Genomic DNA, 12343 nt, shown 5'->3' on the forward strand with positions numbered 1-12343 from the left:
TATATTTTCCCTGAGTAACTGAGTATTGTGATAATAGGAAATCTTGTCATTTATCCTTACAGCAAATAGCAGAAGAGAGTCAGATACGGATTGAACTCCAGATGACTCTGGACAGCAAAGACAGTGACATTGAACAGCTTCGTTCACAGCTACAGTCATTACACATTGGTCTAGACAACAGTAGCATAGGCAGTGGACCTGGAGATGCTGAGGCGGATGATGGATTCCCTGGTATGTTAATTTTATTAATATTTCTGCATTAATTGGTTTTATATCAATGTTTTACCATAGAAGCTGAAGTATTAAATTAACGCTCTGATGATTCCATGGCTTTTTATCTTCAGGTGTTTCTACCATCTCATTAATGCTTTGATAGTGATCACTATCCACCTACTAACTAAATCTGTCTGTAATCATACTTCATCTTACATTTATTTAAAGAAATGTATTTAAAAAATTCTATTGTACCCCATTAAAACTAAATATTTTTTCCCACTTTATTGTGGTGGTTACTTTGCAGTTACTGTGTTATGTGATGAAATGTAAAACTAATACTCTCTTCTTAGAGATTCTATTTTGACTTCTTTTCTACCTTTTTCCTCCTTTATGCTTTATGTTTAGTCCATATCACTCAATCCCACACTATGGAATCCATGTCTTTCACCTACCAGCACTCTTCTACCTCTGTCAGTATTGCCACTAAGCCTTCCAGTTCTCGCATGCTTCTCGATTCTGATTCTGACTCAGAGGAAGAACCTTTGTCTTGTTCCCACAGCCCTACAGAAGTTGATAGCACAGGTGACATCCCTGAGAACTATTTGGTTTTGTTCTTAACTGTGTCCTTTTCTCTGTTTCAAAACTAACACTATTAATACATCATTTAAAAAAAACCCAAAACAAATCTGGCAGTAAACACACTGCAGTGGCAGTAAACATTGCCATCAAAGACATGAAAAAGTTTGCATGAACAAATAACTGGCCTGTTTTCTCTAAATATTTACAGATGCTTGCTGCCATTTATAAAACCACTGTTGTTATTAAAGCATTGAATAAATGAGCCTTATGGCCTTGTTTTCAAGGTAGTCTCTATCCAGTATCTGCAGCTATCTGTATGACCCTCAGATACTGGATACCAAAAAGTCAAATCTTTGTGTTTAAGTGAAGCATGGAGACATCTAACTCCTTACCATCTAAATGTACATTATGTGCTTGTAGAAATTCAGTCTTCTGAGTATTACATTGTTTTGCCTTATTTTGAATCTTATATTTGATTCTTGTATGGTAAGGCAAGCAAAATTTATTCATTTTTCCAGATACATAAAGCATATAATGAAATTATATGGCTCTGGTAAAACAGACCTTTGTTTTACTAATTCTGTATTCATTTTATATGAGTACATATATGCTGTGTTGAACAAAACTTCTGTTTACTGTTAATGTCAGAGGTGGGTTTTTTAATTACATTCAAATTTCTGTATTTCACTTGAGGTTCCTTTAAAGTGTGAATACCTTTCCACTGAAGGCAAACCTTGTTTTGGAATATTGACATTACTTCATCAAACTAGAGTAAAGAATAATGCATTTCCTCTATTTTCCTCATTCTCTGGTTTTGGCTATGAAGCTTCGAATAAAAGAATTGTTAAGTACATACATAATTTTTTCCTTGTTAGCTGCTGTTGTAGTATCTGCATGGTTTTGTTTTGTTCTAAAGTAAAAATCATATCTAAACTAGGACTTTTTTCTGACATAATTACAACAGATTTGAGGTATGATGGTTATGTTTTGTTGGTTTTTTCCCTCCTAGTGTACTGTGAAAATTTTGGAATATTCTGGCCTTTCTCTGAGCTGTTAGTACAGAATGGACACCAGAAATGAAGAAGTGTAACCAGAAACTCTCATTTTGTCCAATTTCAAGCGATAGTATTAGAGATTACAGAGAAAAATAGGAAAAATATTCATACATATTTTTTCACACTATTAACAAACTACACATGCTTCCTGGATGTGGGGAAGGATTTTTTGTATCAGCTTTATGCTTGCTACCCTGTGTATCAGGTGTAGTTGAAAGGAACAATTTAAAGTGGCAGGCATGAGGCAAAATATGTTATAGAACTACTTCATGTACTTGGTATGTACATTAAAATGTGTCATCAACAGCAATGCTTATAGAGCAGTAAACTTTGAAGACAGCGCATATCTGAATAAATAACCTTGCTTCAAGTCTCTCTAGAGAAAATGAGAATTCTATGAATATCTAATAACTATTTGTTACGCTATGTTAAACATGGGCAGGAGCCTGCAAATGCTCTCTGACAGGCAAAAAAATAGCTTTTGCAATTTTGGAGCTTGTTTATGTTCCTTTCGTGATTTTGTGTTTATTAATACTTAAGGCTTCAGTAGTTTTGACTTGGAGGTTCCTCAGCAGCAGTAGAAGTTATCTGCTAGGGTGGGAAACTCGCTAGGAAAATATTATTGCAATTGAGTAGTTCATCTTAGTAAAGCATAGGGGAAAGAAATGCTTGTATTAAGTGCAGCTATAAAAATAGGGTCATAGGCTATGCTATACTATGTATTACCGAGCACTAGGAAAGTGTAATCCTGGTGAGCTTTTGGTTACTACTGAAATGTGTGTGTCAAACAACAGCTGAACTGTTAATACTGTTGATAAACCCAATCTGACTAATGTGCCAGTGTAATATGAAATATAGCAAGTGAGTGAAAGGGCAGTTGGATTTAGGCAAGGCCTAAGGATTAGCCGGAATGACTTATTTTGGATTAGAAAGCCTAGGAGATTCAGGCAGAATTAGAAAAAAGAAAAATTGACAGAGCATAAAATATGAATTAGAATACTAAACTTCTGAAATTTTACCTGGCGTGTAGAGGATATAGGTTATTGGTGGTGGTAGTTTGCCTTTTTTTGTCTTGAACTGGATGTTGTGTGGTCTGTACTAATATCTTCAGATGCTGTTTTAAAAGGTAAAGGTTGATAGACATAAGTCTTGAAAAAATTACTAAAGGGAATGTGTGTGCTATAATTGCAAGTTTGCTCTTCCCCTTTTTCCTCATGCCTACTTCTTTTTTGTAGTTGCATTGTTGGTTATTGGCTGTATTCAGGAATACACGATTTAATTTATTCCTGAACGTTTACTGTGATAAACTTTACAAGACCTTGTAGTTTTAAATAGTTCATGTTCTCATGTTTGCTCTGTTGCTTTATTATTGATCTTCGATAACTATTTTAAAATGCACAGTAGTCTCAAAATAATGTTTTGTGAATATTTATGTTTTTTAATATATATCTTTTATTCAGAATCAAGATTGGAAGGCTGGCTATCACTGCCTGTTAGAAATAACACTAAAAAATTTGGATGGGTTAAAAAGGTAAGAAAACCAGATTTATAATCTTGTTTCATGTGTAGTCTGGATTTTAAACTTACTGCAGGTTTTCAACACTTTAATTTTTCTTTCATATGTGTTGTCTCATTATTTAAATCTATAAAATATGTTAGCTGGTATAGCTATGTCTGAGAGGAGCAGGTTAAGACAATTGTAATAGGTTAAGGCACTTCTTTGTCCAGCCAGAGGTGAAAAGAGCCATTCATGATCTTCAAATGTTTGTACATTCAGTGATAAGCATTCCCAGCAGTATTACGTAGCTGGAATTCAGCAGAGTCTGGAAGCAGATGCCCTTGACAAATTCTTTATTTAGGAGACTACTAACAACTACTCCTCTGCCTTGTGAAGCCTTCACTTGTTTACTGCTTTGCAGTAGCCTCTTTGATGGGTCTTTGTCCAAAGGGTAACTACACAGTTTCATACCAGCTCACTTACTGCTCAGTCAAACTGTTCATTCTGGACAAAATTCTGGAAATAGGAGGTCTTCTAGGTAACTAGCTTTTTTATGAAAATTGCTAGCAGTGCTGGTAAGTATAACAGTGATCTTTGTGGGTATGATCCCTATTAGTTGTGAACTGCACATGTAAAATAGGCATCATAAGATGACGGTTACTCTCACTACCAGTCCAAGTAAAATAGAAATTAAAAACTTTTATCTCACTTTCTTCCAGACTTTCATTTTTATCTTTTCATAGGTACTTAAATCGGTTTAAATATCAATTAATCTGATAACCTAAGTTGATTTATCAGGTAATCAGAATTTTGTTTGTTGTGCAGTGAATTCATTGGCAAATCGTGGACTTAGAATACAGTACTACTATTGTCCATTTAGCTACCATTTAATAAAACTATAGAAAAATATCGATGTGACATCTGTCGTAATTGCTGTGACATCTTTGACATCTGTGATGAGCTTGAGTAAAACATATATTTCATCCTTTTCTGTCTCTTAACAGTATGTGATTGTAAGCAGTAAGAAGATCCTGTTCTATGACAGCGAACAAGATAAAGAACAATCTAATCCCTATATGGTATTAGATATAGAGTAAGTAGTATCACGTGAGATTCCTTCTTCCAATTTATAGGTGAGCTTTGTCAGAAAGACTTTGACAAAAGGCCTTTTGAGGTCCAGTCTGGGAGCACAATGTCAAATGGGACATTCTTTTTCAATTTGAACTACAGAGCTGGGAGCTTAAGTATCCATTGTAAGCAGTGGTGCAGCAGTTACTTGGTGCTCAGTCTGATACAGAGAGCTCTGTTGGGCTATGATGTAACTGAACTGCTTCCACTAGCTCAGCTAGACCTACTTCACATACACATTGTAGCAAAAAACGTTAGAAAACTGTAGCAGAGAGGCTATAATTTTCAGTGTTTGTACATTTTCACTTACAACGTCCTTACAGGTGGGTTGTATAGTTAATTAATTTATTTTCTTAATAAATACAGAATGTGGATATTCAGAGGTTGGAGCATGGGGAGAGGATTGTGTTAGAAGGCTATCGGCAATCGTTAAAGTCACGTGATGTTGGTTTTTCAGTGCTGTCATTTTTTTTTCACAAATATAGCTGGATACTTTGTGACTTGGAAGTTCATGTGCAGGATTGAAAGATAGGACTTTAATCAAGTGATTAGAAGTTTGTACTGACAAATGTTTAATGGCTCTAAGTCTTAATGTGGTATGTTGTATCCTAACTTAATCTGTCAATTTAAATGTATCATTTTGGTAACATTAATTTTTGTGCTTATTGAAATAATTTCCTGTAGCAAACTCTTCCATGTCCGACCAGTCACTCAGACTGATGTGTACAGAGCAGACTCCAAGGAAATTCCTAGGATATTCCAGGTATTCAGTAATAAATTAATGTTTCTAGTGTAACAAAGATGGTGTTTCACACATTGTCAAAAATATTTTCATAACTTTGTCTAATGGATATTCACTAAAAAAAGAACTTGGAAAAAATCCATTCCATTGTATTTTCTCAATCTTTCTACTTAATTACTCTGAATTTTCATTTGACATATAGGACTACTGAGATTATTTTACTTTGATTTTAGATTCTATATGCTAATGAAGGAGAGAGCAAAAAGGAACAGGAATTTCCTGTGGAGCCCATGGGAGAGAAGTCAAATTACATTTGTCACAAAGGACATGAGTTTATACCTACTCTTTATCACTTTCCAACCAATTGTGAAGCTTGTATGAAGCCACTGTGGCATATGTTTAAACCTCCTCCTGCTCTAGAATGTCGCCGTTGCCATATCAAATGTCACAAAGATCACATGGATAAAAAAGAAGAGATTATAGCACCTTGCAAAGGTAAATAGCAGGTATTTGAATATGCATATAGTCACTGGAGTCACAGGGTGTTCTAATAGATCAGAGGATTCTAGTAGTGGTCTGACACCAAGTAAACATAAACAGGTAGATTTCTCTTTTATTAGTATGTAGCCATCAGAACCTTTCTAAGGGTGCCTACATGAGGATCAGCTCACTGCTGTGAGTTAATGGCAAGTGGCCAGTATACGTACATACCTGCTGTGTTGTCAGCATCATGCAGTAAAGCATGGTAGTTGTAAGACTGCTCAGGCTATGTGTTGTGCTGGGTTGCTATACAAAATGATAGTGTTAGTGCATGTTATGAAATAAATGATATTCAGCAAAGTTTACTGCTTGTGACTCAGGTTACGTAGTTTCTTGGACTCAGGCACACCTCTTTGTGTTACCCTTCCTTGTTTTTTTCCGTGTGAGTATGTATCTTCCATACTACTAAGTTGTTACCCTCTAAATGTAAGGAGGAGGCACTGTCAGCAACCAGGCAGCATAAAGTTTGTCAAAATCTTGTTCACTTTGCTTCTGATTTCTCTGCTAATTTCTCTTTGTGTTGACTGTGAGAGTATGGTAATCTGACAACTAATTTTTGATGTGGGGACATGTTTAGAATAATAACAATATTCTTTTTTTTTTTTTTTTAAATTCTTATTACAGTGTACTATGATATTTCAACGGCAAAGAATCTACTACTGTTAGCTAATTCTACGGAAGAACAGCAAAAATGGGTGAGCCGACTGGTGAAAAAAATACCCAAGAAGCCTCCAGCACCAGACCCCTTTGCTCGATCTTCTCCCAGAACTTCCATGAAGGTACAGCCAAACCAGTCCATCAGACGACCAAGTCGACAGCTTCCTCCAAACAAACCAAGGTGACACGAGAGCTGCTATTTAGTTTATTGTTTTAAACATTTTACTACAATTAATGTCGTAGATGTTATCGAGGACAGTTGACCACAAATGTTGTTGACTACTGACATGTGATCTAGCATGTCATCTTCTATGAACCTCAGTTAGGTTCTAAGAAGAGCCACTATGTTTGTTCCCTTGTTTAAAGGACCTTGTGTTACTTGTTGGTTAACCCTACCGTACTGATAATGTATCCTATTGCTCTTACATGTAATAGGCAGAACTTGTAGCATCGTCTATAACCTAATAGTTCCTGTGAACTGGCAGCTGGCAGGGAAAATGGGGTTTAACTAGGTCAGTGAGAGGGGTGTGAAGATTTAAAAAAAGAAAAGAAAAAAAGGTTTAACAGTTTTCAAGATGGCCACTACCGTACCTGATTTGAAGTTGAGCAATGAAGTTAGGTGCTTGTGGTTCTAATGAACCTTGGACAGAATTACGTGCCTTCAAAAAGCAGCCTAGAAGGCCTTACATGTAGCAAAAGACTACATGTCTTTTGTTTCTTACTGCTTGGTTTTGAGGCATGTGTTTGAATTCCTGCCCTGCTCTAAGGTTAGACACCCGATTGCAGATTTGTATGTTAGAATGTGTTTCATCTGACCAAATGTATATATCTATGACTCCATTTACAGTTGATATTTAGGAAGAGTTGTTTTCAGGATTCATGTCCTCCTAGTATAGAAAAGGAGCATACAGCATTCTCTTGGACATCTACAGTGAAAAGCTTGTTCAGATGAATCTCACTTTTGCATCTCTGCCCGTGTGGGTTCCACTGCGTGGAGCCTGTTGCTGCAGGGGTAGGCACCTATCTGAGCATCGCTCGTGCTTTTTGCAAGAGAGCAGGAAGATGGGAGGTGGGGGATCACCATTTGGTCAAGTAGCTGGAGCACTTAGCAAAGGGTGGGAGAACTAGTTTCAATTCAGCCTAGAAGGACTCATGCTCATGTCTCATGATTCCTAAAAGAATATTCTTATCAAGTTCCTCTGATTTGGGAAAAAAATGTCTATACAAAAACCAGTAATCTATTACTGGATCAGTTTTAAGGAGCAAAATGCTATACTGTATTGTGGAAGTGATAACATTCTGCAGGTAGTGCTTATGTGATTGCACAGTACAGAATTTCTGGGTTTTTTCAGTTTGCTTTTTCATCACCCAGCTAATACTTGGTTATATCAGTCCCCCCTTGTTGACAGCCTGTGAAAGTTTGGTCTGACTTGCTTTGCTTGTTGCAGTATTCCAGCAGCAATGGACAGTTCAGCAAAGGCTTAACATTTTTCCCCAGAGAGATAATTTGGCAGTGACTAGACAGTATTGCTCTCCTTGTTTCTGTGACCAGACTGCTACCAATGTCTAAGCTGTCTCGTTGAAAACTGGGTTGGGTGAGTTGCCAGAGTTACATTGGGGAATGCAGCATAAGCTTGCTCATACTGTGATGCTGCTGTTATCCCAAAACAGCCTCACAGTACGAAGAGTTAGATCTTAAAAAAAATACTGGTATTTTAATGTGTGGAAATGTGTAGTGAAAGGACTCAAAGTAACTTAATTTCACTTCCCTCCTAACTTCCTGACAGTCTGATTTTTTGTGATTTACTTTACATACTTTAAAAGAAAATCTGACGTCATAATTTGCATTTTAAATTATTAGGTTTTTTGATTATAACCATGAAGGTAAAAAGTTTTTTATTACTACTTAGGGACTGAATATTGAAGGGTTTCTTTGCAGAAAACTAACTAAAATATCAATGATTGGATTGAAGCATGAATTAAGGAAACATTCATGACAACTTGGGGCACAAGTAAAATGCTTTTCTTCTGTATAGTGTTTACAATCTAATTCACTAGTTTTATTCTGTTTCTTATTGTTGACATATAAAGGGTATATTATAAATTCTGATTCTTTTTTGACAGCTGTACTTACGTGCTCATAAAATAATTTTTCTCCTTATAACACCCTTCTTTCAGTCTTCATGATGGTTTTTACAAAATGTTTTCATAACACAGTGTTTACTGTTACCCTTCTTTTCAGTTGTGGTGGTCCTCCAGTCCAAATCAGTCTTTAGTGATTTTTTTTTCTATCTGTATATTTTTCTATCTGTATATTTTGTAATGGTGGGAAAAGGAGGTGGATGAACATTTTTATGTGCAAAACATTTTGGAAAGTTTAATTGCAAGAATAAGTTAGCTTTGCAAATGTATCTAACAGATGGAAAAGTGTAGTTCTGTGAGGTCATCTCACCTATCACCTTACTAATGCAGATCTGTCAAACCAGTGGAAATTTGTATGAATTTAAACACTTTCAATTAGAAACCACATACTTATAAATTACTGTAATTGCTATGGCCAATTAGTATCTGACTGGTGCCTCTATGAGGCTTTTGTGCAAGGGCTTACCATATAGAATAATTAATTTTCCGTTATGAACTTTATTAAGAATGAAGATCTAGTTGCCAGTTAAATCTGGGGACTGAGTGGCTGGGGACAAGCTGGAGATGAGCCAGCAGTGGGCCCTGGCAGCAAGGCAGGCTCTGGGACTGCACCAAGAGGAGCACAGCCAGATGATTGAGGGACGAGATTATCCCTTTCTGAGGGAAGAGATGGGCCCCCAAAGTCAAGCCAGACATTGAGAAACTGGGGAAAGTCCAGCGGAGGCCACCAGGATGGTCAGTGCAGAGGCTTGAGAGAGCTGGGCTTGTTCAACCTGGATGAAGGACAGCTCCAGCGGGCTATCAGAGCTATCAGAGCCTGCCCCTGCCTGTGGGGTGGGTATCGAGGAGATGGGGCCAGGCTCTTCAGTGCTGCATGGTGGGAGGGTAAGAGACAAGGGGCTCGGTTGAACCACGAGAGATTCCAACTGGATAGTGAATCCAGTGGATCCAGTGGATATAACCTCCAGCTGGGCAGGGAGGCAGGCTGGTGAGGCTGGCCAGGCTCCATCCCTGGCAGCTTTCAAGACCTGATAGGACAACGCCTTGAGCAGCCTGGGCTGGCCTTGTAGCTGACCCTGCTTTGAGCAGCAGGTTGGGAAGGGACCTCAGGAGGTCTCTAGCCAACCTGCGTGGTCCTGTAAATGCTGTCCCTGCTAGGAATTTCACACAGTGATTGTTTCTCCAAGGTTTTCATGGCTGTTTTCTTTGTGATGATTTAAGGGCAAACCAGTTTTTGATACAGACCATAAAATTTCTGCTTATCCAGCCAATTGGATTGTGTCAAAAGGATAATTCCAAATTGAAAAAAAATCAGCTTTGTTATATTTTAATGTCTAATAAATTCTTTAAGTGTTTTAGAAGTTACAATAGCCGTAGTTTCTAATAAATGAATATTGAACCTTTTCAGGAATATATCACACTTAAAAGTGTAAAAACTTTAAAACTTGAAAACCCAAAAAACTCCTGAAACCCATTTTGTTTAAAGCATGTGATTAACTATATTAAACACTGTAGCATGTTTTGGTTAACACACACTGAACTCTCTGTAAGGGTAAGGTTTCTATCTCTGCCTGCTATGGTTGGCATATAATCCTGATTTAAAACCCATTGAGCTCACTGGAGAGATGACTAGACAGACTGGGTTTCATTTCTTGTAGCTATAGCAATTGAGAAGTTAGTACTTCAGATATTTGTCCAAGATCCTTCAATAACAACAGAAAGAGATGAATGCCTCTAGACAATGATTCATCCCATCCCAAAATAAATGCCTAAAATAGGTAAAATGACTCATTTGCTGACAAGGTTTGCCTCGCTTGCTTTCTTTGTTCTGTATTGACCATAGAAGGAGCGCAGGCAGCGATGCCTAGAGAACAAGTTGATATATCCTCTTTTATGGCATTGCTTAGCTTTAAATAATGAGCTACAGGATAGCTGTATAGTGTAATCCCACTGTATTTGGGATATAGTAAAATCCTACTGTATTTGTAAATTCACATGAACCTATTTTATTTGATGTTCTGTTCAGCAGTCAAAATTACTTGATTTTATTGGAAAAATGGTTAGCCTTGCAGTATTGTCTGGAAAGGGATAGCAGGAGAGCATAAAACTGCACCTCAGTCAACAAGAACAGCAGCAAAACAGAAAGCAGATATTTTATGAAATGTACATGTTGGTCTTTTCTGCTGAAATTTTTTTTGGAAAAATCAATATGGTAAGTGTTCTATAGAATTGAATGATTTGTGAGATAAATTTCCAATGAATACAATATTCCTGGCTTACGTGAACACTAACTGAATCTTCATGTTCCATGATAGGCGAAGGAAGGAACCCACCTGCCTTAACAGTCTTTTATTTGAAAAGGTTTAGTGATAACAAATGGAATTTTGACGTCTTCTATAGAAGTGCGACATACATTAAACATCAAACCCTCCTGTTGCAGATTACTTGATCTGGCATTTAAGGACTGGGATTGGTCATTTGATGATGTTGATGATATTGGTGGTGATGATGATGATGATGACGATGTTTTTGATTTCTGAAGAAGTATAAGGGGTAAATCTAAATAGCGAGGAATGGATTTGTTTGCCTTTGAATACAGCATGCTATGTTGGATTTTGTTTCTCAAACCAGAGAAAATACAAGATCTCATTTTAATATTTTAAACAGTAAAAATGAGATTCTGTTAATGATGTCGATGAATTTTTAGAGGAGTCATTTTCATTAAAACAATGTTGTTGCCTTTGACAGTGTTTTTATTTTTCTAATTTTAGATCTTTATTCAAAATTCATGTCTGCCTGCCCGAAAAGAAAATATCTCCTGTTGTCAGAGTAGTTGCTCATCTATAGTGCTAATACTGCTAACTGCTGCAGATAATTTTTGAAGGCTAAAAGGGAGATTGTAGCATTTGGATGTTTAGCTGCAACAGAATTGGTATTTACAAATACTTTTCATTTTTAAGCTTTTAACATAAACTGACTGGTCTGTGGCTAGCAGACATGAAATCACCGGAGTTCTGCATTTTGCTTTTCTACCTGTGTTATGAAGTGAATTTGACTTGGCTTTCCTTTGCAGTGCTGTGCTTTTTGGGTACCTAACCATGCATTTGAAAACTACGTAAACAAATGGGCTTTGCAGCTTCTGTGATACGGTTTCCTTGACTGCTTTAGAGAAGATACGGCCGTTTTATTGATCTAATTTGTCCCATGGCTTACTCAAATAAGCAGTGTGAATGTACTGGAAATAGTGATAACTGTTTTATAGTTCTCAATGTTTAATCATTTTACATGTTGATGCAATGTTAGTTTACACAGAAAAAAAACCCTAAAAGTTAAATTTCTAAGAATTCTGTTAAATAGTACGTAAGGTGTGTCTCAGCCTTATAAAAGATTGGGCAATGACAGCAGCACTAGGGCTGTACCTGAGCTGTGTACTCAGTTAACTGAGATACCAGCTCTTGTAGAATTTAACTGGCTTAGTGTTTACAGTAACAAGCATTACGTTAGTTAAATATACTGCATCTTTATGTATTAAAAGCTTACAAATTACTAATCTTTTAGAATTGACTATTACATTGTGTGTATTGTACTTTACCCTCATATATTACAAGGGGGTTTAATTGATTTGGGGTCATAATGCGTAAGGATGTGCTATACTTAAGTAACAATGCTGTTGATACAGAGGAATGGCGTTTCTCCCAAGTATGCTGATGAGCCCATCTTAAATGAAGACTTTGAGGAAGTATGTTTTTGTCAGATTTACATTCATTGCATTTACTGACCAAACTT

General features: G+C 36.8%; 1 protein-coding gene across 6 annotated transcripts in view; it reads left to right on the forward strand.

The window, feature by feature from the left end:
- ROCK2 (Rho associated coiled-coil containing protein kinase 2) overlaps nucleotides 1–12343 on the forward strand; it is a 142320-nt gene that overhangs the window by 91008 nt on the left and 38969 nt on the right. For 5 of the 6 annotated variants that reach the window (XM_072858598.1, XM_072858599.1, XM_072858597.1 and 2 more), the window contains exons 26-31: nucleotides 63–231; nucleotides 3311–3381; nucleotides 4353–4441; nucleotides 5161–5239; nucleotides 5452–5713; nucleotides 6383–6596. In XM_072858598.1, the coding sequence (XP_072714699.1) occupies nucleotides 63–231; nucleotides 3311–3381; nucleotides 4353–4441; nucleotides 5161–5239; nucleotides 5452–5713; nucleotides 6383–6596 (884 nt within the window). Of the gene's footprint in view, nucleotides 1–62; nucleotides 232–3310; nucleotides 3382–4352; nucleotides 4442–5160; nucleotides 5240–5451; nucleotides 5714–6382; nucleotides 6597–10997 lie in introns of all 6 variants that reach the window. The other variant, XM_072858602.1, reaches the window with a different exon arrangement.

This window comes from Ciconia boyciana, chromosome 3, assembly GCF_034638445.1.
Source record: "Ciconia boyciana chromosome 3, ASM3463844v1, whole genome shotgun sequence".
Taxonomy (NCBI): Eukaryota; Metazoa; Chordata; class Aves; order Ciconiiformes; family Ciconiidae; genus Ciconia; species Ciconia boyciana.